This window comes from Hyperoodon ampullatus (genome assembly GCF_949752795.1).
Source record: "Hyperoodon ampullatus genome assembly, chromosome: 4".
Classification (NCBI taxonomy): domain Eukaryota; kingdom Metazoa; phylum Chordata; class Mammalia; order Artiodactyla; family Ziphiidae; genus Hyperoodon; species Hyperoodon ampullatus.
The window spans coordinates 106,336,388-106,363,394 of NC_136917.1; the positions used below are offsets into that span (position 1 = coordinate 106,336,388).

A 27,007-nucleotide genomic window follows, 5' to 3' on the forward strand; every position below is an offset into this window, starting at 1 on the left:
AGCAGAAGGAAAAAGGCACAGAAAAAGAATAGACAGGGACACATTAGTGTCAGAACAATAAAGAACGATACACATGCACTGTTTCTAGTTTTCCTACCATGTTTCAGTCTCTCTCAGGTCAAGAATTTAGATAGCGCTCCAGACACACTCTTCCTTAAAAGAGCCAGGAATGTTTCTGCCTTAGGATCTTGGCTGTTTCATCTGCCCCAAGATCATCCCCACTTGATTGGTAGTCCTACTCCCTCAACTCTTTCAAGTCTTTGCTCAAATGTCACCTTCTCACTGAGGCCTCCTCTGAACATCCTATTTAAAAGTTGACCTCCTCCAGAGTGCTTTACTTACTTCTGATTATCCCTTGTGTTTTGTTTAGGTTAGCCTCCACATGCCCTCAATGTACTTCCCTTTTGGATATCCCTGTCTGTCGTGTCTCCTTTAAATCTTGTCGGAAAGGGGCGGAGCTAGGGCCGAGGCTCACAAAAAAGGAGGAGCGTGTCGATTGGCTACGCCCATTTGATTCGCGGGCGGTGGCCAGAGACCCCGCGAGACTTCCTCCTCCTAATCCGCTCCGGAAACGCGATTGCGGACGGAATTAACACGTGACCTTGACGTCGTCGCGCCCGCGCCGACCGGCCTGAATCCTTGGGCTTCCGCGGGATCCTGGTGGCGGTTTAGCTGCTTTACGTCCCGGTTTTGTGCCGTTGGCGGTCTTCTCTCCAGGCTCCCTGGGCCTTGCCTCCGACTTCACCATGTACCACAACAGTAGCCAGAAGCGGCACTGGACTTTTGCTAGTGAGGAGCAGCTGGCGCGATTGCGGGCCGACGCCAACCGCAAATTCAAATGCAAAGCTGTGGCGAACGGGAAGGTGAGGGCTCCGGCTGCCGCCCTTCTTCCTCGAGCTCTATAAACTTTTGCCCGTCCCTCTCCACCGGGACTTCCCGCGCACCTCCCTCCCACCTCCTCTGCGCGGCGTGCGTTTATCTGTTTAATAAACAGTGAGCACCTTGCTAGGTGCAGTGGGTACGGAGACGGACAAGGCCATCCATCCCCGTAATCGAGTGGCAGACAAATAACCAGTAACATGGCGAAGAAGACTTTGTAGCATGCTAATGTAGTGGGGGGAGGCTTTTCTTAGTGGCTGTTGTGGAGATAATGGGGAGAGGACTGTCCTGGTGGACAGAGCCACAGGTGCAAAGTAGGAGGCCAGAAATTTCAGGGTTGGTCCCCGGACTGCTCATGATCGTGTGTGGCGGAAGCTGAGTATTTGTGTATGAAAGGTTGGAGAAGGTAAGCAGGGAACTTGTAAGCGGAGGTAAATAGTTTGAACTTTGTGATGGAGGAATAGGGAAACCTTTGAAAAATTTTAAATGGGAAATAAACCTTATCAGAGTCTGTTCTAGAAAGAGCTTTCTGGGAAGGAATGGATCGATTGGGTGGGGGCAGGGTGGAGGCAGGGGGATGAGAGACTATTAGCACAAACCAATTGACCACAGTTGGTTTGGACTGTATGGTCTGTCAGCCACGTCCTTCCTGTTTTACTTTTACCTGGAAGTCTCGTCTGTTTCACATCACTTTATTTTTGTGCTGCACAAAGTAGTACATATTGTGCTAAATTCTAAGTATTTAGCAAGTGTTAGCTCATATAATTCTCACAACTACCCCATGAGGTAGATACTATTATTATCCTTGCATTACGTCTTAGGAAACTACAGAGAGGTTGAATAACTTCTCAGGCTATATTGCTAGTAAGTGGCAGAGCCAAGATTTGAAACCATGGAATCTAGTTTCAGCAGTCCTTCTGTAAACCACAATGCCATGCTGTCTCTATAAAATCAGCACCTGTGTTAATTTCCTAGGAAACTAGGAAAAATTACTCCATAAAAAAATTACCACAAACTAGGTGGCTTAAAACACCAGAAATTTATTGTTTTACAGTTCTGGAGGCTAGAAGTCTGAGATCAAGGTGTTGGCCGAGTGGTGCTCTGTGCAGCTTCTTTTCCTCTTCCAGCTTCTGGTAACTCCAGGTGTTCCTTTGCTTGTGGCAACTAACTCCGGTCTCTAGCTCCATCTTTACATAGTGTTCTCCCTGTGTTTCTGTCTCTTCACATGTTCTTCTTATAAAGCTACCCCTCATATTGGATTAGGAGCCCATTCTACTTCAGTAGGACCTCATCTTAACTAATTACATCTGCAGAGACCTTATTTCCTCACATTCTGAGGTACTGGGGGTTAGGACTCAACATACCTTTTTTGGCAGTCGTAATTAAACCAATAACAGCACCAAATAGATATTTGTTGTAAAATTGTAGTATTTATCAACCATGTAGTGTATTCTGTAGAGATTTTATAAAGATGGAGAAGAGTTAATGTGTTACGGGTCAGAATTATCCTGAGGCACTTGTTGATTTTTACCTCAACCTGTGTGACTTAATAAGTGACTGAGAAAGAGATATTGTCCAACCATTGACAATGTGTATCTTCTTTTTGATTTATAAATAGTGACATCAAATCTGTGAACATATGCACACACTCCTCATGATTGCTTATACATTAGTGAAGCAAATATTTAGCCAACATTCCAAGAAATTATGCAATTACAGTATAGTTTTAGTTTATTAAATATTTTCTTAAGAGCTATTTTGTGTAATATTAGCAATTCTATAAAGAGAAAATGAGGTGTGGTACATATTATCTAATTGAATTTTTGTTGTAACTTCTGACCCAAAGGTTCTTCCAAATGACCCAGTCTTTCTTGAGCCTCCTGAAGAAATGACGCTCTGCAAGTATTATGAGAAAAGATTATTGGAATTCTGTTCGGTGTTTAAGCCAGCAATGCCAAGGTCTGTTGTGGTAAGTTACAGTGATGAAGTATAATATCCTTTAGCTAACTTACGAAATCTGACTTCTTATAAATATTTAAATAAATTTTCTATCCACTTTACTCAAAAATGCACCTGAGTTATATATTTATATAAATATATAATTTATGTATTTAAGTTTTGTCACATATTTTTCAATAAAGGCATTAAATTATGAATTCCTGTGTTGTATCTTACACAGTGTTTCAAGAATCATTCCATATTTAAAGAATTTTGAGGTCGGCTAGGTAGGTCATGACATCCTCATTTTATAGAGAAAGAAAAAATCAAATTACTTTCCCTCTAGGTTCTCATGTGGTTGTTTCAGATGTGTGGTTCTGAGGACCCTATTTTTGTGTGTGTGTGTGTGTACTGTGGTGTGGTAATGGTGAGGAGAAACAGGTGGTTAGAACTTTTTGGCTATATGGATTTGTGTATGCTGTCCCTATAATTGTTCCTATTGTGTGTGTTTTTTTGTTTTAATTGCAGTATATTTGATTTACAGTGTTGTATTAGTTTCAGGTGTACAGCAAAGTGATTTAGTTACACATATACATATATCTATTCTTTTTAACATTCTTTTCCCATATAGGTTGTTACAGAGTACTGAGTAGAGTTCCCTGTGTTATACAGTAGGTCCTTGTTGATTATTTTATATATAGTAGCATGTATATGTTAATCCTAACCTCTTAATTTATCCCTCACCCCCCACCTTTCCCTTTTGGTAACCATAAGTTTGTTTTCTAAGTCCGTAAGTCTATTTCTGTTTTGTAAATAAGTTCATTTGCATCATTTTTTTAGATTCTACATATAAGTGATATCATAAGATATTTGTCTTTCTCTGACGTACTTCACTTAGTACAATAATCTCTAAGTCCATCCGTGTTGCTGCAAATGGCATGATTTTGTTCTTTTTTGTGGCTGAGTAGAATTCCATGGTATATATGTACCACAGCTTTATCCATTAATCTTTCAGTGGACATTTAGGTTGTTTCCATGTCTTGGCTATTGTGAATAGTGCTGCTGTGAACACAGGGGTGCATGTATCTTTTTGAATTATAGTTTTGTCCAGGTGTATACCCAGGAGTGAGATTGCTGGATCATATGGTAGCTCCATTTTTAGTTTTTTAAGGAAACTTCATGCTGTTCTCCACAGTGCCTGTACCAATTTACATTCCTACCAACAGTGTAGGAGGGTTCCCTTCTCTCCACACCCTCTTCAGCATTTATTGTATGTGGATATTTTGATGATGGCCATTCTGAGCTGTGTGAGGTGATACCTCATCGTAGTTTTGATTTGCATTTCTGTAATAATTAGCAATGTCAGGGATCTTTTCATGTGCTTTTTGGCCATCTATATGTGTTCTTTGGAGAAATGTCTATTTAGATCTTCTGCCCATTTTTTGATTGGGTTGTCAGTTTTTTGGATATTGAGCTACATGAGCTCTTTGTATATTTCAGAGATTAATCCCTCGTTGGTCGCTTCGTTTGCAAATATTTTCTCCCATTCTGAGGGTTGTCTTCTCATTTATGGTTTCCTTTGCTGTGCAAAAAGCTTTTCAAGTTTAATTAGGTCCTATTTGTTTATTTTGTTTTGATTTTCATTACCCTGGGAGGTGGGTCAAAAAAGAAATTACCATTATTTATGTCAAAGACTGTTTTGCCTATGTTTTCCTCTAAGAGTTTTATAGTGTCTGGTTTCACATTTAGGTCTTTAATCCATTTTGAATTTATTTTTGTGTATGGTGTTAGTGTTCTAATTTCATTCTTGTACATGTAGCTGTCCAGTTTTCCCAGGACCACTATTGAAGAGACTGTCTTTTCTCCATTGTATAGTCTTGCCTCCTTTGTCGTAGATTAATTGACCATAGGTGTGTGGGTTTATCTGGGCTTTCTATGCTGTTCCATTGGTCTATGTGTCTGTTAGTGTGCCAGTACCATACTGTTTTGATTACTGTAGCTTTATAGTATAGTCTGAAGTCAGGGAGCATGATTCCTTCAGCTCCATTTTTCTTAAGATTGCTTTGGCTGTTTGGGGTCTTCTGTGTTTCAATACAAATTTTAAGATTTTTGGTTCTAGATGTGCAAAAACTGCCATTGGTAATTTGATAGGGATTGTATTGAATCTGTAGATTACTTTGGGTAGTACAGTAAGTCCACTACATATGAACCTTCAAGTTGCGAACTTTCAAAGATGCGAACATGCATTTACATGTCCAATCACATTAAGTTAGTTCACATGTCTGGCATACATTGTCATATGTGTGCATCCTCTACAAGTGGTTGTGCTTTTGTGTACTTTACAGTACAGTACTGTATAGAGTACAGTAGTACAGTATCTTTATTTCAAACCCAGGATGTCCAGAAGCAAGCGAAAAAGCAGTGGAGATGTAACTGGTACTACTGTACTTTTCAAGGCACTGTACTGTAAGATTAAAAATGTTTTATTTTTTGTTTGTTTTTTATGTATTATTTGTGTGAAAAGTATTATAAATCTATTACAATATAGTACTTATATAGTTTCCCAATCGTGTTAGTTGGGTACCTAGGCTAACTTAATTGGACTTACGAACAAATTGGACTTACGAACGCACTCTGAATGGAACTCATTCAGATGTAGGGGACTTAACTGTGCAGTCATTTTGACAATACTGATTCTTCCAATCCAGGAACATGGTGTATCTTTCCATCTGTTTGTGTCATCTTCAATTTCTTTCATCAGCATCTTATAGTTTTCAGAGTACAGGTCTTTTGCCTCCTTAGGTAGGTTTCTTCATAGGTGTTTTATTCTTTTTCGTGTGATGGTAAATGGGATTGTTTTCTTAATATCTCTTTCTGGTCTTTCATTGTTAGTGTATAGAAATGCAAGGGATTTCTGTGTATTAATTTTGTATCCTGCAACTTTACCAGATTAATTGATGAGCTCTAGTAGTTTTCTGGTAGCATCTTTAGGATTTCCTAAGTATAGTATCATGTCATCTGCAAACAGTGACAGTTTTACTACTTTTCCAATTTGGATTCCTTTTGTTTCTTTTTCTTCTTTGATTGCCATGGCTAAGACTTCCAAAACTATGTTCAGTAACAGTGTCGAGAGTGGACATCCTTGTCTTGTTCCTGATCATAGAGGAAATGCTTTCAGCTTTTTACTGTTGAGTATGATGTTAGCTGTGCGTTTGTCATATATGGCCGTAACTATGTTGAAGTATGTTCCCTTTATGCCCACTTTCTGGAGAGTATTTATCATGAATGGGTGTTGGATTTTTTCAAGCTTTTTCTGTGTCTATTGAGATGATCATATAGTTTTTATTCTTCAATTTGTTAATATGGTGTATCACACTAATTAATTTGCAGATATTGAAAAATCCTTGCATCCTAAGATAAATCCCACTTGATGATGGTGTATGATCTTTTTAATGTATTGTTGGATTCGGTTTGCTAGTATTTTGTTGAGGATTTTTGAGTCTATGTTCATCAGTGATATTGGCCTATAATTTTCTTTTGTGGTATCTTTGTCTACTAATGGTATCAGGGTGATGGTGGACTCATAGAATGAGTTTGGGAGTGTTTCTTCCTCTGCAATTTTTTGAAATACTTTCTGAAGGGTAGGTGTTAACTCTTCTCTAAGTATTTGATAGAATTTGCCTGTGAAGCCATCTGGTCCTGGACTTTTGTTTGTTGGGAGTTTTTTAACCACAGTTTTAATTTCAGTGCTTGTGATTGGTCTATTCATATTTTCCATTTCTTCCTGGTTCAGTTTTGCTTGATTTTACCGTGCAAAGAATTTGTCCATTTCTTCTGGGTTGTCCATTTTATTGGCATATAGTTGCTTGTAGTAGTCTCTTAGGATGCTTTGTATTTCTGTGGTGTCCATTCTAACTTCTCCTTTTTCATTTCTACTTTTATTGATTTGAGCCCTTTCCCTTTTTTTCTTGATGAGTCTGGCTAAAGCTTTATCAGTTTTGTTTATCTTTTCAAAGAACCAGTTTTTAGTTTCATTGATCTTTTGTTTTCTTCGTCTCTATTTCATTTATTTCTGTTCTGATCTTTATGATATCTGTCCTTCTGATAACTTGGGGTTTTGTTTGTTCTTTCTCTAGTTGCTTTAGGTGTAAGGCTAGGTTGTTTATTTGAGATTTTTCTTATTTCCTGAGGTAAGATCGTATTGCTATAAACTTCCCTCCTAGAACTGCTTTTCCTGTGTCCCATAGGTTTGGGGTCATCATACTTTCATTTTCATTTGTCTCTAGGAATTTGATTTCCTCTTTGATTTCTTCAGTGATCCATTGGTTGTTTAGTAGCATATTGTTTAGCCTCCAGGTGTTTTGTGTTTTTTACGTTTTTTTTCTTGTGGTTGATTTTTAATCTCACAGCATTGTGGTTGGAAAAGATGCTTGACATGATTTCAGTTTTCTTAAATTTATCTAGGCTTGCTTTATGTCCCATCATGTGATCTATCCTGGAGAATGTTCTGTGTGCACCTGAGAAGAATGTGTATTCTGCTGCTTTCAGGTGGAATGCTCTAGAAATATCAATTAAGTCCATCTGGTCTAATGTGTCATTTAAGGCCTGTGTTTCCTTATTGATTTTGTTTGGATGCTCTGTCTGTTGGTATAAGTGGGGTGTTAAAATCCCCCACGATTTCTCCTTTTCTGGCTGTTAGCATTTGCCTTATTTATTGAGGTGCTCCTGTGCTGGGTGCATATATATTTACAATTGTCATATCTTTTTCTTGGATTGATCCCTTTATCATTATGTAGTGGCCTTTTTTGAATCTTGCAACAGTCTTTATTTTAAAGTCTGTTTTGTCTGAGTCTTGCTACTCCAGCTTTCTTTTGATTTCCATTTGCATGGGATATCTTTTTCAATCCCCTCACTTTCAGTCTGTATGTGTCCCTAGGTCTGAAGTGGGTCTCTTGTAGACAGCATATATATGGGTCTTGTTTTTGTATCCATTCAGCCAGTGTGTGTCTTTTGGTTGGAGTGTTTAATCCATTTACATTTAAGGTAATTACTGATATGTATGTTCTTATTGCCATTTTGTTAATTGTTTTGGGATTTTTTTTTGTTTTAAGCTATGGACCCTTAGATGGAGTTTGAATATTTTTTTTAAATTAATTAACTTATTTATTTTTGGCTGCATTGGGTCTTTGTTGCTGTGTGCCGGCTTTCTCTAGTTGCAGCGAGCGAGAGCTACTCATGTTGCGGTGCACCGGCTTCTCATTGTGGTGGCTTCTCTTGTTGCAGAGCACGGGCTGTAGGCACACGGGCTTCAGCATTTGTGGCACATGGGCTCAGTAGTTGTGGCTCGCGGGCTCTAGAGTGCAGGCTCAGTAGTTGTGGCACATGGGCTTCGTTCCTCCACGGCATGTGGGATCTTCCTGGACCAGGGATTGAACCCGTGTCCCCTGCATTGGCAGGCAGATTCCTAACCACTGCACCACCAGGGAAGTCCCTGGGATTGTTTTCATAGGTCTTTTTTCTTCCCTTCCTCTTTTGTTCTCCTCTCTTGTGATTTTATGACTATCTTTAGTGTTGTGTTTGGATTGCTTTTTCTATTGTAGATTTTTGGTTTGTGGTTACCATGAGGATTTGGTATAGTAGTCTACACACACACACACACACACACACACACACACACACACACACACACACAAAGATTAAGTTCCTGGTCTCTTAATTTCAAATGCATTTCCAATATCCTTCATTTGTGTTCTCCTCACAGTTGCTACTTTTGATTTATGTGTGGATGATTTCCTACCTTTATGTTTGCTTTTACCGGTGAGCTGTCCCATTCGTAATTTTCTTGTTTCTAGTTGTGGCCTTTTCTTTTCCGATAGAAAAGGCATTCTTTTGGCATTTTTTGGAAAGCTGGTTTGGTGGTGCTGAATTCTTGTAGCTTTTTCTTGTCTGTAAAGCTTTGATTCCTCTGTCGAATCTGAACGAGAGCCTTGCTGGGTAGAGTATTTTTGGTTGTATGTTTTTCTCTTTCATCACTTTAAATGTATCGTGACACTCCTTTCTGTCCTATAGAATTTCTGCTGAAAAATCAGATGATAACCTTATGGGGATTCCTTTGTATGTTATTTGTTGTTTTTTCCCCCTTGTTGCTTTTTAATATTTTCTCTGTCTTTAATTTTTGTCAGTTTGATTAGTATGTGTCTCATTGTGTTCCTCCTTGGGTTTATCCTCTGTGCTTCCTGGACTTGGGTGACTGTTTCCTTTCCCATTTTAGGGAAGTTTTCAGCTATAATCTCTTCAGATATTTTCTCAGGCCCTTTCCCTGTCTCTCCTTCTGGAACCCCTATAATGTGAATGTTGGTGGACTTAAATGTTGTCCCAGAGGTCTCTTAAACTGTCCTCATTTCTTTTCATTCTTTTTTCTTTAATCTGTTCTGCATCAGTGATTTCCACCATTCTGTCTTCCAGCTCACTTATCCATTTTTCTGGGTTATTTATTTTGCTATCGATTCCTTCTAATGTATTTTTCATTTGAGTTAAGGTATTGTTCATCTGTTTGTTTGTTCTTTACATTTTCTGGCTCTTTGTTAAACATTTCTTGTGTCTTCTTGATCTGTGCCTCCATTTTTTTTTCCGATTTTGGATCATCTTTACCTCATTACTCTGACGTTTTATTCAGGTAGATTACCTATCTCCACTTCACTTAGTTGCCCAACTGGGGTATTATTTTGTTCCTTTGCCTGGATTTGTGTATTTTTGTTGATAGAAAATTAAACTGAAATTTAAAAGCTGAAAGATTAAAAAGGGGGAAAGGTGTATAAAATATTTTTCTCTTATCTCACAAATTTGTTGTGAATATCAAATATGAAAGTTTTGTCTTAAGTGAAAGTAGATCATACATTTTAAAGTTATACCAAGTGAATAATTTATGGCCCAGAAAAGAATAAGCTCCTAGAAAATATTCTCCGTTTTTACAGTTGAAAAAACTGAAGTATATTGAAAATACCAAGTCCAAAAGTATTCATAGTGTTTTCTGTTTTTTTACTGGACCTTTATCTAAGAGGTCTGATTCATGAAAAAGTTTAGATGTGCTTGCTTTCTATTTCCAGATTTGGTCTTAGTCTTTTCTGATAAGAAAACTGTAACACAAGGTGGTAGGTTTAAGTGATCTTTTCAGATGAAGAAACTGAATCCTTGAATGAACTTCTTTGTGGAATTTGCCTTTATATAACTTGCTTATTTATAACTGTTAGTTTTGGTTTTTGTTTCACATAAAATGACAAAACTAAACTTTTAAAATATTTAAAAAGAAATGTATTTTTTTCTATTCTAAAGTAGATAAATATTTATTTCATTGGTTCTAGCCAAATGAAATAGTTTTTAAAAGTACAGGCAGACCTTGGTTGAAAACAACCCTGTCCCTTATTAGATTTGTGACCTTGAACAAGTCAGTTAACCTCATTGATATTCAGTTTCTTTTTCTATAGAGATAGCAGTACTTCACCAAGCTGTTATAAGAATTAAAATAAGATGATAGTTTTATACTTGGCACAGAGTGTGGCACATGGAGTGCAGTCAGTAAATGGTAGGTGCTGCTTCTCCTGTTTGGTTTGGCAGCAGGTTAGATCACAGAACCAGAGTAGATTTAGAGAGAAGACTCATTGCCCTGACCATGTTATTCTGCCAGTATTTTACTAGATTGACTGCTTAAGCTGTGATCATTTGTATAAATTATACAAATATATATAATTGTGTAACCCCCCCGCCACATTTTTAAAATTAAGCCAGTGACCATAGGAAGGATAAACCAGGATGGGTGGGGAAGGACAAAAAAGGCTTGGCTGTGGTTTTTCTGTTGTAATTTATCACAATTTACTTTGACTTAAGTGATAAGTTTTGGGTTTTTTTGCAGGTGACTTTTTCAGAGAAACCTCTGCATAAATAAGTTTTTTTTTTAATACAAAATTTAACTTGTATGTGTGAATAGGTTCTGATAATATATGTATTTTTAATCTTAGGGTACAGCTTGTATGTATTTCAAGCGCTTTTATCTTAATAACTCAGTAATGGAATATCACCCCCGGATAATAATGTGAGTATAAGTCTAATTTATTGATTTTCATTTAAGAAGACTTTTATACTATTTGAGCATGTGTGTGTGAAAAAATGACTTCCTAATAAAGGGTAATTTAGACTTGCATTCTATTCTGAACTTAAGATCCCTCCTGATACTCATTAATATACCTGTATAATTCCTCCTTCCCTGTAATACTCATGGCATCTGTATTGGCACTTGTCCAAATTCAAATTCTGATTTTTTTAAGCTGGCTTCCATAATATCCCTTTCTGTTAGCTGAACCTGTCTTTGCCCATTTGCTCTGACTGAGAATCATTTACGGTAACTCCTCTTCCTGTACATCCCGTCAGTTTACAAGTCCTATAGTTCCATAGTCATTTCACTTGAACAAAGGTCTGTTGTGTTTCTGCCCTCTGCTAAGCACTGTGCTTATCGTTAAAAATAAGGATGAAGTTAGTATGAGACTCATCAAAGAACTTGCTGTCAATTGTGCTGTCCCTGTACATTTTCTCTTTTTCATTTCCATTTCTACCAGTCTAGGTCAGGCCCTTGTTACTTCCAGTCTTGGTTTTTGTGGTAATCTTATTACTAATTTCTCACTCTGAAATTTATGTAGTAGCCATGAGAGTTTCATAGGTTTGTTCCTGAGGTAATAATCCCCTATTTAAATGTCCTTGGAGATTTCCACTGATGGCTTTCCATAATGTTTCTTTAACATACCTTTCTTCTCAGGCCCATATGTACATATGTGTGTACTATTTTTTTTTTCTCTTCCATCTGTATTTCATGATGCTGAGTACCCTTATTCTTCAGTTATTTTGTTTTTCCAGATACTTAGGCTGAACTATATAAAACTGGCATTAAGTTATTAATGATTGAATGCTGTGGCACTGTTATACAGTTCAGCCTAATTTTTATAGTCTCCGTATGGATAAAAAGATTAAATAGGAAACTCTCTCTTTGTTTTAAATCAATTTCCTTAGACGTCTAGTATAGTCATTTGTGAATATTAGGCAATTTTAGAACATATTTTAGAAATATTTTGGTATTTCTCAAAGTAGATACATAACCTTCCCCTTATTTTTTCCTCTAGGCTCACTTGTGCATTTTTGGCCTGCAAAGTGGATGAATTCAATGTGTCTAGTCCACAGTTTGTTGGAAATCTGCGGGAGAGTCCTCTTGGACAAGAGAAGGCACTCGAACAGATTTTGGAATATGAACTACTTCTTATACAGCAACTTAATTTCCACCTTATTGTCCACAATCCTTATAGACCCTTTGAGGGCTTTCTCATTGATTTAAAGGTAATCTTGCTGACTAAAGTAAACTGGTGGAGTAAACTCCTTTGCTATTGTTCTTTAACCAAAATAATCAAAATTTTATTATAACTAGTAATGATCCTAATTGTTACACAGTTAGGCTTGCTAAAATGTGTTTGGCCTGGACTTCTAGGGCAATGGTTCTCAAACTTCAGTGTGCATCAGAATCACATGGAGGGCTTATTAACTGAGATTGTCAGACTGTAGTTCTTGAGCTTCTGATGTAGTAGATTTGCAAATACTGGTCCAGGGACCATAATGAGGACAATTGTGATGCTTTTAAAGACTTAAGATAACTCTTCTAACTCAAGTATACTGTCTTGGATCTTCATACATACAAAATTCTTAATTCTAAACTACAAGATTGTTAACTGACTTCTATTTTTAGAAATTTTACAGAATTCTTAATTTTAAACTAGAAGATTGCTAAGTGACTTCTATTTTTAGGGCGTTGTGAACTGAAGTCAATATGTGGGCATCAAAAATAACAGTATATAAATGTTTTGTCAGAACATTGACAAAAGCAACTTGTTTTGGCCCTGAAGAAGGACTTTGGATAGTGTGAGTTAAGTGAACAGAAGTCAAAAACTGGTTCATTCATCTTGAGTGGCCAAATTTGGGTGCCTTCTATATGTCAAACATGGTGCTTGAGGATGTAGTCAAGAACAAGATAGGAACAGTCTCCACTTTATAGGCCTTACAGTCTAATGGGAAAGACAGTCATATATTCAGTGTGCTAAGTGTTAACAGAAGGGGAAATACAGGGTACTTTAGAAGGAGATAGCAGATTGACAGGAAGGGGAGACAGTTCTGAGAAAGTGTAATTTGAAGTAGAATTCAGAGCAAGAGTATGGTGGAAGAGCATCCCATTCAGAGAGACTTTTCTGGTCAAAGACCCAGACTTAACAAACCATGGTGTACTAAAGACCCCAAACAGAACCTAGAGGTAAATGGGGAGGACTGCCACGGAGTGCTGCCTGAGTGGAAGGCAGAGTATAGACAGTGGAGGTAACATTACAGATTTTGAATAGAGCAATGGGATACCAGTGAAAGGGTCAAGTCTAATGAGTGGCGTGATTAGGTTTGCAGCTATAAAAAACATGTTGGCAAACTCATGCATCAGCCTGCGTCAGATGTTTATTGCACACCTGTATGTGTCAGGCATAACATGCCGTATGGATTCGAATGGATGAAGGGATACCAGTTGGGATGCTGTTACAGTAGTTCAGGCAGAAAGACAGTGGTTGGTTTGACTCATGAAGTGGTAGTGGGTACAGAGAGAGCTTCTTGGGCTTTAGAATCAGTAGAGCTTGAGGAATGATTGCGTACAGAGAGCGAGGACAGTGGAAGAACCCCCGGGTTTCTGGCCTGAGCGTATCGGTGAATGGTGGTACATTTATACAGGAAACAGTGACGCAGGAGAGATTTATTGATGGTGGTGGGGTAGGGATTTGATGAATTTGGTTTGGGACATGATGAATTTCCATTGCTTGCAAGACATTCAGGTTGGTAGATATTTGTGTCTGGAGGCCAGAGAAGATGGCTAGGCTGAAGGCATAGATTTGGGCATCACTGCCGCCCCAGGAAGATTTAAAGTGGATTGGCCATAAGGACCATTTAAAGGGTAGCTAGAGAAAAGTAAGAAGCTAGTAAGAAGACTGAAGAATATCCAAAGAGGTAGGACTTTTGGAGAAGTGAAGGGAAGTAGAATACTTTTAGAATATGATCAGGATAAGCCCTCCAATCCCGCTCAGAATTCAGGCACAGTAAAGGTTGACATTTGCTAGATTTAGTGCCAGAAAGGTGACTTGTGATCTTGGTGAAATTAGTCTTCTTGGAGTGTGAAGGAAAAAAGCAGATTGGAGCTGGTTGGGGAATAGAAGGTGAGAAGACAAGTGTATATAACTTGGATTAAACAGCTTGTCTTTGAAGTGGAAAAAGAAGATGGGATGATTGAGAAGATGGGGGAACTGCTAGAAGTAGAAGAAAGGAACAATTTTTGTCATGTTTTGTTTTGCACGAGAAACTGATTTAGACGCTAGTAGAGAAAGCTTAATGGAACATGTGTAGCTCAAGTTTTCCTTTGGAGTGTGGTAGAAGGGCCTGGCATGGGATTTTGAAGCAAGGTAGAAGAACTGGCTGTTTCTCTTAACGGAGGGAAAGAGGAAAGCATGGGTGAGGATAACGTTATGTTTGGGGATTTGGCCATAGCAGGAAATAGTGTCTTTGTTATCAACAGAGATCATTTTCTGAGAGCAGTGGAGTTCCTGAGAATTATCAAAGACATTGAGTCAGGTAGAAAGTGTTTAACATAATCACTGAAAAATGGGAGAATACATTTTCTGTGGAATATTTTAGCTAGGCAGTGTTGAGAGCCTTGTTGAGGTCAGTGAACTTGAATTTATAGTAATACTACCAGACCTGTTGGTTGTATTGTTTTCTCTAGCAGCACCCAGAAATCTGGGTATAGTTGCAAAGCAGAAGGTTGGTTGAATTCGACCACTGTTGAAGTTTTGCTGGAAATATGTTGGCAGCATACTGGGGCAGGGAATGGAAGAGGGAAATGAGAACCAGTGGACACTGGTGAGTAGAAGCAAGTATAGGGATAAGGAACCAGAGGTCCTGAGGAGGAAGTCAAAGAACAGCTGTGAAGTAATTGAGCAAATGTACGTACTGGGGAAGGGAATGCTGTGGTCAGAGTAGAATGTTGGATTTGTCATATCAGAGGTCAGGCATTTTGGGATGACAAGACCTGTGTGTGATTGTACAGTTGACTCTGGCTATTTTGTTTCAGAGTATAGAAAAGATTTCTTACTGCTTTGGAACTTGAATGTAGATATCTGAAATATATCTGAGGTTTTAGGATTTAGGGTTCAATTTACAGGGTAAGAATGGTTAGAAAATAGGGGATAATCCATATTTCTTGGGCATATACTAAAAATAATTCTGCAATCAAAGATTCATTTCCCAAAAGTAAATTTTTAGTAGAAGGAATTTCAAATCAAAATGAGGTGGTGCTTTGGTTTCTGAATGTGATCTTACAGGAGTTACTAAAAGTATCCTGTGTTAAGCACTATCTGGTTTATAGGAATAGTTTTGTACTGTTATTACTCCATGAGACCCTCAGAAGTGATAACATTTGCAAACTTTCTTTCTAGACTCGCTATCCCATGTTGGAGAATCCAGAGATTTTGAGGAAAACAGCTGATGACTTTCTTAATAGAGTTGCACTGACGGATGCTCACCTTTTATACACACCTTCCCAGATTGCTCTGACTGCCATTTTATCTAGTGCATCCAGAGCAGGAATTACTATGGAAAGGTATTATTTTGTGTTTTAACTTAGATTAGACTCAGTCCCTCAGTTTATTCCTTCCTTGAGTCCCAAGTTTTTAAGTAAGGTTCACTTTGTAACATTAGTCCTTCATATCTCCTGTGGTTGAGGGTTGTTGAGGGCAACTGAGGGAAGAAATGGAATCACCTTTTAAGGAAATATTTTAAAATTCAGTAAAATATTTTTGAGCTAAGAGGATCCATTTGTGACTGAAGTAGAATTAAATTAGGTGATCCTCAAAAGACTGATAACAGCTACCAATATATGGCAAATTTAGAAGTTTTGTGAACTGGTAAGCAGCATGAGTGCAACAAATACGTCTGCCTTGTTTTATCATTAATCTCCTGCTGTGGAGCATGTATGGCACATGGAATTCAGTAAAGATTTGTTGAATGAATAATACTTTAGGGAATGTCCAAATGAATTTTAGTGAGCTATAGATACTAATAGCTGATACGTAAGTGCGCACTGAGAACCAGGCTCTGTGATAAGCACTTTACATGAATTAAATTCACTTGATTCTTACGATAATATCTTGTGCGAAGGTCAATTACATATTTATTATATTCATTTATAACTAACTCAAGCACAAGCTAGCAGTAAGTTAGACTTTAAAAGTCTTTACATTTAATTTCTTTCTAGCAATTTAATTTCTTTATACCTTCGAAGTTCTGCTTGATTCATTCCTAGAAATAGCTGAGGAAAGATGATAAAACTTTCTAAATTTAAACTTTTCTGCATGTTTGTAATCCCTCGTCTGTAATTTCATAATCCATTGATACAGTGGCAGGAAACATGAACAGATGTGATTTAGTCTTTATTCAACTGAATGGGAATAGTTTTAGGTTTCTGTGCAGAAATATTAGTGTTACTGATTACAAGATACTGCCCCAGGATATCACTGAAGTATTTCACATTTCATGGTATATACACCATGTTAAGTTTCTAAGACATGAATAATTCTGAATTTCAAAACAAATCCAAGATAAAGGATTGTGGGCTTGTATTTTGTTTAATTTATGGTATGCCTCTTCTGTATAAACACAGCTCACCAACTGTATATAAGTATATACATTTAATCCCAAAGTGATCTATACCTTCATTTATTTACTAAGCAAACCCTTATGGAGGTTTTTTTTTACATTGCCTTCTATGTACCATGCACTGTACTATAATGTAGAAATATAAGAATGAACAAGCTATCCTTGTAGGAAGGGTGGCCATGCAAATTGATACCTGTGGAGTTTGCGGGTATGGAGCTTCCATAGTGTAAGGGAAAAAGCCTCTTTTTCACAATTCAAACAACCAGTTGTTTGCTTAATCTGTTTAAGCATTGTATCTTATGCAGGTATATGCTAATTTTTCAGTGGTGAGATTTTCCTTACGTCAGTAGAGAGGGATGAAGGATCCTAAGGTCCAAATTAGAGTGTATTTCATCTTAGAAGTTTAGTTAGTTATAATTTCAGATAGGCAGGTGAAAGTGAAATTGTGGTACCTTGGGCTCATTGCAAATTGAATACACTTTTGTTGCATTCCCAGGGACTATAGACATTTGGGCATTTTTTTCCCTTGAGGAAATGCTTTCAAATCATTTTTAGCTTCTGACATCCTTTGCAGCTTTTGAGATACATGGAAATTGCCTTTTTATTTATTACTGATTTCAAAAGGGGGGAGTCCTTGTGCTGTTGTTATATTCTGAATGAGGCTTAAGATTATTAGTCATAGAATGTTACATTGTTGTTGATTAGAGGTTTCTTCTTTTTCATTGGATTTAGAGCTTTATTTTGCATCTCCTAGTTTGACTTCTTAGGTAATGAAAAAAAACAAAAAAAGATGTCAAAAGTGTCAGGAGTTTTACGGAGAAAAGTGAAAGGAAAAAACTAATTGTTATTTTGAATTACTGATAACGAGGAATGTATTAGTTGTTAGGGGAGTTATTGATTTCCATATCTAAAATGAAACTCCCACAATAGACGATGAAGATGTAACAGCAAAGGTAGTTATCAAAACTTTGTAATATAGTTTAAATGATTTTGATAGTTTAAAAGACATTCAGCAACAAAATTTCTTAAAGAATCGTCTTTCTAATTTTTGTAATTTTATTTCACCCAAGAGAAAAATTAATAGTTTTTTTTACATTCATGTTTGAAAGATTACATTGCCTTGAGAATCTGTTCACTTGGGCTTTTATCAGTTATAGATTAAGTTCAAGTATATAAAACCTCAGAGTAACTAAATATTTAAAAATAGAAATTATATTTTTATACTGTCATTAGTTCCAAGAAAACAGATAATTGGGCTTTATGTACATTTATGGAATAGTATTAACACCTTTAATCTGGACTTGATGCATAAAAGATGTAATAGATTTGTAAAGCGTGGGGTGATGTTCTTATTGGTTTGAATACCTGTTTGTCCCAAGAAGAGCAATTATAGTTAACATGGACTTGATATTAAGGGGAGAGAGAATCCTTACTAGTGCCAGGTTTTAGCTCTGCTGCTACCTGACTTTATTCATAACTTCTCTGTCCCTGTGACTCAGATTCCTCACCTGTAAAATGAGTGAAATTAGACTCATAGGTCTAAATATTAAACACTTAACATTAAAAGTACTGAGTATTGGGGCTTCCCTGGTGGCGCAGTGGTTGAGAGTCCGCCTGCCGATGCAGGGGACATGGGTTCGTGCCCCGGTCCGGGAAGATCCCACATGCCGCGGAGCGGCTGGGCCCGTGAGCCATGGCCGCTGGGCCTGTGCGTCCGGAGCCTGTGCTCCGCAACGGGAGAGGCCACAACAGTGAGAGGCCCGCGTACCGCAAAAAAAAAAAAAAAAAAAAAAAAGCACTGAGTATTGCTCCTGTTAGTTTCATATCATTTTCTCTCTGAATATATTATGGAAGTTAAATTAACTTGAACATAAAGCATTTTGGATCTAGTATAAATTGTAGTAAATCCTTAAGATTGTAAGAGACACAGATTATAGTTTAATAGAGTTCAAAGTATTGTTATTTAACAGTTTTAAAGTAAATTTATTTAAAAACTGACCTTGATGATGAAGTGAACATGGAGGAAAATAATTTATGATGTCATATTTTCTCAAGATGCTATGTGTTCAATAGATTTAAATTTTTTTCCTTTCTTTTCCAGTTATTTATCAGAAAGTCTGATGCTAAAAGAGAACAGAACTTGCTTGTCACAGTTACTAGATATAATGAAAAGTAAGTAAAACAGAACACTTTATAAAATACTCTTCTATCACAAAGCTACTTTCTAAGTAAATAACATCCTGGTATTTAACTTGAGATAACAGACTATTGTTTAGATTTACTTATATTGAATTATTGTATCATGGAGGCATGAAGGTTACATTGGTGAAGAACAAATAGAAGGTACATGAAAGAAAGTAGTTTTTACATAGAACTTTTTAGGAAAGTGAAAATATAATCAGATTCAGAAAGGATTGAGATTCAGAACAGGGTCCCTTTAAAGTATACCCAAATATGATGAGCACTGAAAAAGATCTCAGGGAATTAAAGCCTAATTAAATTTGAAACTTCCATTTTGTAGGTAAATTAGCTTTAACTAGTTAATATGTGTCATTTGCTAGTTCTGCCAGTATTTTGAATTTGGCCCAATGAAACTGATTTCAGGCTCTTGGGCTTCAGAACTGTGGGAGAATCCATTCTGTTGTTTTAATAAGCCTTACTAAGTTTGTGGTAATTTTTAATAGCAGCCTCAGGAAACTAACATAGCTCCTCACAACAAAGAATTATCCAGCCCCAACTAGTGTCGATGCTGTGAAACACTGTCTTAAGGGGCTTTTTTTTCTTCTTTCACTTTTTAAAAATATAGTTGGTTTACAGTGGTGTGTTAGTTTCAGGTGTACAGCAAAGTGATTCAGATTCTTTTCCATTATAGGTTATTACAAGATATTGAATATAGTTTCCTTAGCTGTGCAGTAGGTACTTGTTGAGTCAGAACCTCCACTAAACTGGTTGGCTAGGTTAGCCAGTCCTTTCCATTTTCATACTTGCTCATGTCACACTGCATGCTCATGGCTACTAGAGTACTCGTTAGGGTTAAAAACAGTGTGTTTGTTTGTTTCCAAACCTTTTGTGCCAATTGTCCTTGTTAATAAAATTTGTGGTTTAAATACTGAATAAACCAATAAAATATGAGATTGAATATCTTGATCTTGGATGACAGGGAGTACTTCTTACATGTTTTATGTTTCAAAAGTCAACATGCTTCAGGGTGTGGAAGTATCATTTCTTATTTCTTTGCTTGAAATGATCTTTGATGCCTTCCCTCTTTGAGAAAAATGGATTTGTGATTTACGAATCATAAGGTAGGTTTTCAGTTATACCACTAGAGGGTTCACTTCCAAAGCTAATCGCAGTTTGGCCATAGACATTTGGATCAGGGAATTTAGTAGGTAGAAGAGGTCTTAAAGGTAACTCACTGTGCTCATTTTATAGCTGACAGTTTTATTACTGATTTTGTCTCAGTACCTTTATTTTATTCCATTTGTTTTAGTAAAAAATAAGAATAGCTCTTGATAAAGGTATCTTATTCATCATTTTTCACACAAAGGTATTTTCCTAAGGGTGTTAAGTCACTAGTATTAATTCAATTGCAAACACTGCTTTATTTGCATTATGAGATAAGACACTCATTTGGAGCACGTGGCTGGCTAATAATAAGCCCTGGATCTCTCATCATTTCCCTAATAAATCTTGAGATTTGTGTTCTTTGGTTTATTGTAGTTGAATAACAAAATGGATCAGGGTAGAGGATGTTTCTGCGATTTTAAAGTCAGTGCTGTTACCCTAAAGAGGACATATTTGTTTTCTTGGTCATATACTTCATTGTATAGGTTTTGTATTTTGTTAAAGCAAAGGATCACTGACATGTTTTTACTAAGCACCTTCCCTTCATTACATGTTATATAATAATGGTTTTCTTTGTAAATAAGTAGTACACTCTTGGCCTACCATCTGTAGGATAGAATCTTAAGAATATGGTTGGTGGCAGGGAACAAAGCTTGTTTACTAAGTCATGTAGGGATTTTTTAAAAGCCTTATTAAAACTAAGCAAAAAGTGACCATGGTAGGATTTAAAAAAAATACTAACTAGTAGAGCATGCTTATCTTTAGGCTGTACATGATGTGGGTTAAGCAGCAGACAGCTATAATAACTTGAACTAGAAGTATGGTGTTCAGTGGATTTTAATGTGGAACAGTATTAATCCTGGTAAGAATAATCACATTTCAAGAGTGTTTTTTGTTCCCAAAACTAGATGGGGAAACATCATTCAACTCTCTTATGAGAACAAGGCTTTTTATTATCTGGTATAAATGCTTTTTTTATCTCCACATAGACATGAGGACCTTGGTAAAAAAATATGAACCACCCAGACCTGAAGAAGTCGCTGTTCTGAAACAGAAGTTGGAGAGATGTCACTCTGCTGAGCTTGCACTTAACATAATTACGTAAGTAGATGTGAGACTGTTAATTCAAGAATAGATATAATTGTTACTGTCTCCAGCTAGTCCTTAAATTAACTTAATTGGTAAATGTTTGCTCATGTGGGGAAAACTGACTTACCCATTAAATCAGATTTTTTTTATTGACTGGAGATTTCTAATAGGATTAAACACGAGATAATAAATTACGAATTTGGCTTTCACAGTACATTCTGCTCCTGCTATGACTAATGTGTTCTTTGGCTTGTGGGCCCTGTCCCGTTCTGTTACTCCTTGTGGGGTCCCGTGGGCAGTCTTCCTAGGGAAATCCTGCACCTCTTCTTGCCCTTTTAATCTTTCGGTTCTTTGTAGGTCTGGTATCTCCTCGGAAGAACAAGTATACTGTTCCACACTTATTTCTGTTAGCTAGGGTGGGGAAACTTGGCATATTTTCTCTCAGTGGTAACTTTATATTGAAGACAGAACCAATAGGAAAATGTGCTGTTCGATCTCTTCTTGCAGCCATAAGGAACACTGTTAATGTGTCTTATTGATATGTAGGCTGAATGTGGAAATCACCATTTTCAGGTTCTTTATGCTTTGCAGTTTGAAGGATCTACTTAACCCTTTTGACATATAAAACAATTGAGGATATGGGCAGGTATAGGAATGGTAAAACTATTATTTTCTATTCCGTGGAATGCATTCTGTAAAATTTACTGGGGGTTAGCTCTGGCATCTGAACAGTAATATGCATTTGAGATGTTTCTGATCTCTAATCGGAGACTGTATCCTATTGTATAATATATGAGAAGCCAGAACAGCATTCCAAGGTCTTCAAATCAGGAATACATGACTCAAATTCTTTAACTATAAAGTTGTAGTAGGAGAATATCCAAGGACTTATCAAGTGTGCAACATATGGGACTATATTATATTTGTAGCTGTAACTGTAAAACATGGCTTAGCATAGAACTTAAAATTGGTAAATTTCGTTCCTGGGTTTCAGTGGTAACTAAGAGGAAGGAAGGAGTGGTGGCAGAGAGGTAAAGAAAAATGTTGACTTTAATGAGTGAAAGTATTAAAGCACTGATTTATAATCTTTTCACATTGATTTTGAAATGGGCTTAGACCAGGCGTTGGCAAACTATGGCCCATGGGCCAAATCTAGGCCACTACCTGTTTATAGTAGTAGTTTTATTGGAACAGAGGTACACCCAGTAGTTTGCATTATTGTCTACTGCTGTTTTCACACTATAGCAGAAGAGTTGGGTAGTTGTCACAGAAACTGCATGGCCTACGAGGCCTAAAATATTTACTCTCTGACCTTTTCAAAGAAAATTTTGTCAACCTCTGAATTAGACCATTGAACTATTAATCCTACCCTTCCACCTAGGTAATGGACCATAATCCAAAATTCCTAATTGCCAGAATTTACATCTTACTCCAGGTGGCCATTTGCTTTGCACTGTGTCAAGCAAATCTTGCATATCTATGAGTACTTGAGGGGTGCTTCTCAAACTGTCTGTAAAGGACTGTTGGTTTTCTTTTTAACCCATTACAGACCTATACTTCTGTAAAATGTAACAACCAATTACTTAGAAAAACAAAATAAAAAGACATAAAAAATAAGCTTAAATTTTATTAGAATCAACAGTCATAAATCTATCAAATTGCTATAAAAGTTTCTAAACATACACTTAATTTCTGTACTTATCTCATTGCACACTGGAAATGGTTCATGGACCAGCAGCATTGGTCCATGGACCACACTTATAAGTACTACTTTAGGGTAAAATATCTTTCCTTGGTCTTTAAAATTCTTTTATCTTTTTCAACACACAATAATATATTGTCATTATTAAAGCCAGTTAATACAGGTAAACCAAAGTTCTCTTTGACCAAAACCTAAATTCCAGTTTCAACTGAGAGGTAACTTATAGTTGGTGTTTTACCTTTGCCAAGCTTTTCTCTGTGTATGTGTATATGAAATAAATTTTCTTTTCATTGTTTTCATATAAATTGTATAACATTTAATAGTATCAGTCTTTAACTTTTGCCAGTCTGGGTGAAAAAATAGTATCATGTTGGTATTTTAATTTGCATTTCCCCTAATACTTTGAAGCATTGATACTTCTGTGTTTAACAATCATTTGTGTTTCTTCTGTATTGCATAATTATAACCCGTGCACAACTTTCTGGTGTTATTTTCTTGTAGTTCTTTTTATATACCCATCTTTCTATATATATATCATATAGCTATTTTCTTCTATTGTTTCTTTCACTTTGTTATTTAGGCACCTTGTCTTTTGCTTCACACTCTTACATCTGAACACCTTTCTTACCCTAAATCAGTATTTTATTTTGCTTTTTGTTCAGCTGTAAAAGCAATTTACAATTGTTTGTGCCTGGTTTGAGGTAGAAATCACATAATATTAATTTTTGTTCAAATAAGTAACCTGTTGTGCCAGCCATTTAAAAATATTTCATGATTTTCTCTAGTTATTTTAAATACTCATTTATTACAGATTAAATCCCTGTATATACTTTGTTGTTTTTTGCCTGTCTGCTCTGATCATTGATACTTGTAACTCTTTGCTGATACAGTCAGCCCTCCGTATGTGCAGATGCAGAGCACCAACTGTCCTGTTGCCATTTTAATATAAAGGACTTGAGCATCCAAGGATTTTGGTATCCATGGGGGGTCCTGGAACCAGTCCCCCTCATACCAAGGGACAACTACCACACTTTTAATTACTTAGTTTACATATATAGTGTGTGTTTTGACGTTAAGTGGGACGAGCTCCCCATGCTTTGTTCTTTTTCAGATTCTTTTGCTATTTTTGCAGCATCTTTCCCAGGTCAGAGTTTGACTTGATAAGCTCCATGAAATTTTTTTTAGAATTTGAATTAGAATTGCATTGAATTCAGAGGAATTTGAAAGATATTGTCTTCCTGTCCATAATTTTTCAACTCTTCCCTTTATCCAGGCTTTGTTCTTCAATAGATGTATCTCATAGCCTTGCTAGCTTATAGATTCTGTTGCCAGTATAAGATTGCTTGTTGATGGTTGCTTAATTACAGGAAAAAGAGGAAAGGTTATGAAGATGATGATTATGTCTCAAAGAAATCCAAACATGAGGAGGTATGTTCTCCAAAGGTAAATTTTAAGTTATCATTGCTGTATATTCTGGTACAACCATAATGTTAAGATTTTACTGTTCCAGAGTGCAAGCATTATAGACAGAGGTGTTGGCTATTGGAAAGCTTTCTTTTTTTGCATCCTTTATGTACATTGTCCATTATTAGAGGAATTTGTCTCACTTCTCTCTTGGCCTGTTCTGAAGCAGTATAATAGTTACATGATGAAGAATCCCTCCTAAGGTCATAGAAGGCAGTAGGGATATATTTTTTGATCTTCAAGGATTCTTCTCCTACCCTTGTTTAAAAAAAAATTGTACCTGGCAAGTCAGATAAAAATGAATAATCAGAAGCAGAAGTTCACAATTGTAACGTTTATTCCTGTCACTGGACTAGTCTGGTGAGACCATGCCATATTATTATAAGGTTAAACTGCTACACATTTTCCTGGTTTATTTACCTGTTATAATCAGCATAGTGAAAGGAGAACATTTTCCTAAAGGGAGGCAAGGAGGCAAAAAGGTAAACAGTACTGGTTATGCTTCAGTATAATGTTATCCTTATAACATTTTCTTTCCTTCTTAGGAAGAATGGACTGACGATGACCTGGTAGATTCCCTCTAACCATCTGAAATTGATTTGTCAATGCTAACTAATCAACAGAAGGATGAAGCATATCTGGCATTTAACTTTAAAAACGAAGTAATGTGAAAGCATCAAAATATATGAAACTTTTCTATTTATGTTATTTAAAAGGTTTTCCTTTCAGGGTAGCTTTATGTGAAATAAAACATCTTCAAAGGAGCCAGAATAGCACCTGGTTTGGGTAATCTTGTGCCACCATGACTAATATCAAATCAGTCTTTCTATGGTAGCCAAATTAAAGCTGTAATTTATTTGCCTATATTGTTTATACAGGATGTCATTAAGCAAACTTACCCTTTTCTGAAAAGGCACCACAAAAAACAAAACTTAGTAGTCAGTTTTAAAAGTGCTAAGGAATGTTGGCTACTATAGCATTCAGGTATTTAACTGTGATCTTATTCAGTTTCTAGAGTTGGAACCAAATTATGAAGGTCTGTCAGATTGTTTCTGGAAAATGGGGTTGAAGGAATTCTGAGAAACTCAATTGCCCTAAATCTAAGTAAGTTTTACAGATGCAAACCTCTCCTCAGTGTCAGTGCATCCCAGGATGTACTTTTCCATAAAGTGTAGGTACCATTTAATTACATTGCAGTATTTGAAGGTAGTATTTACTATATGCACATCCTTTAATAATTCTTTATATTTTAGGTTTGCGTTGTTTTAATTTCCTTCTCATTGAGGAATGAGGAATAAAATTCACGAAGTGTGATTTTATAAAAGTGGAGGGGAAGAAGCCGAAATTGACAGTCCTTCACTGCAGTCCTGGTGAAGCAGTGGTCCTGCCAGGCTCTAGACAGAAAGGCAAACTGTTCAGAATTTATCTTGTTTCTTTTTTAGGTCACTAAAGTTTGGCGTCAGAGCATGGTCCACATTTATCTCTGAAAATTTTCCTACCCAGCCCCTTTAAAAAAATGTTTCGAGGTTTCATTTCATCATTGACCAGCTAAGTTACTCCAAGGCCTACAAAGGTAAATGACAAGTTTCCTATTCCAGCTTAAGAGATAATAAGCATGTCATTAAAATAAAAAAAAAGTAGAGTGTCTTTAGGTTTGTGGGTTTTTTTAGAAATAAAAGGCAGGAGAAGCAGTTCAGATTGAGAAATGGCAGGTCAGTATGGTTAAAACTGAGATGTGAGTAGTGGGAGAGAACAAATTGCTGAGCACTAGAATCTAGACGTTTTTGCATATTGTTGAAATGTTTTTGGAGATGTCCATATCCCTTTTAATCTATCCTGGAAGGAGACCAAATGGCATACTATATTGTCTAACTAACTAACTGAAAAGCAGAGGGGAAAATATGGAATTGGGTTGACATCAAGAAAAAGGAGCACCTGGTGTGTTTGTTAGTGTTTTGCTATCACTGTTCAACTGTGATTGCAGCTACTTCAGGGCTAGCTACCTATATATAAATAACAGCATTTAATACTTGCAGCTAACTGAGGGTTCACAAAATTTCTGCATAGTATAGTTTTAACACTTTATTGCTTAAAATACAGGAAGAAACAAAGTGTTGCTCTTAGAACCTAGGCCTTTAGAAAATTTTTTTTTACTGGGGAAATGCTTTTCCCAGTACATCCCTGTCTGGCTCTCCTTGTAGGCCTTCTCTACCCTGCACAGTTATGGGAGGGAAAGAATCGTTAACAAATACATAATGGAATCCTTCAAAAGGGGCCTTGCTCTGGTACTAAATTTGAACTGCCCCTAAAAGGAGAAAGAAAATGAAATTAAATGTTTAGCTGTATTTAGATAGAAGTAATCAGATATTTATGTATCCCTTGGTTTTATTTTAACTTAACCCTTGTGAATACTTCACAAAAATACACATACAGAAGCAAATAAAACTATACAGTCAAACTAAATATCCAGCAGATACAACAAGTAGTCAGAAGGGCAAAGATGGATAGCTGTTCAGTGGCTGATGAAATTGTTTGCATAATTTAAAAAATCAACTTGGAATTAATGAATACTTTCAATGAAAGCATTCTAGGGTTTTTAAACATATAAAAGTAATCGGTAATCTATAAAACGGTTGAATGGGTAACATGCGTTGATCAGTACACAGTGACCAATAATATTTATTGAATTCAAACTATTTACTGTTGTAAACATTTAACAAAAAAGCATTATGAGATCTAAATACAGTCTTTGACAATTCGAACAAAATAAGTGGTATGTTTAAAAAATAAAGCTGATGAGCAATAGATCCATTCTATATA

General features: G+C 36.6%; 1 protein-coding gene across 5 annotated transcripts; it reads left to right on the forward strand.

Moving 5' to 3' along the window:
- Positions 1-746: 746 nt before the first annotated feature.
- On the forward strand, positions 747-26,029 carry CCNH (cyclin H; the record flags this gene model as incomplete). Of its 5 annotated transcripts, XM_079702327.1 has the most annotated exons (10): positions 747-863; positions 2,726-2,848; positions 10,833-10,906; positions 11,985-12,195; positions 15,369-15,532; positions 18,689-18,759; positions 20,922-21,033; positions 24,091-24,166; positions 24,733-24,756; positions 25,630-26,029. In XM_079702327.1, the coding sequence occupies 10 exons, from the start codon at positions 747-749 to the stop codon at positions 25,672-25,674; spliced, it is 1,017 nt and encodes a 338-aa protein (XP_079558453.1). In that variant the 3' UTR covers positions 25,675-26,029. The 5 variants fall into 5 exon arrangements, with proteins under 5 accessions (XP_079558453.1, XP_079558454.1, XP_079558455.1 ...); XM_079702328.1 differs by lacking the exon at positions 25,630-26,029 and having other exon boundaries at positions 2,720-2,848; positions 24,733-24,890; XM_079702329.1 differs by lacking the exon at positions 25,630-26,029 and having other exon boundaries at positions 24,091-24,151; positions 24,733-24,890.
- Between the last annotated feature and the right edge of the window lie 978 nt (positions 26,030-27,007).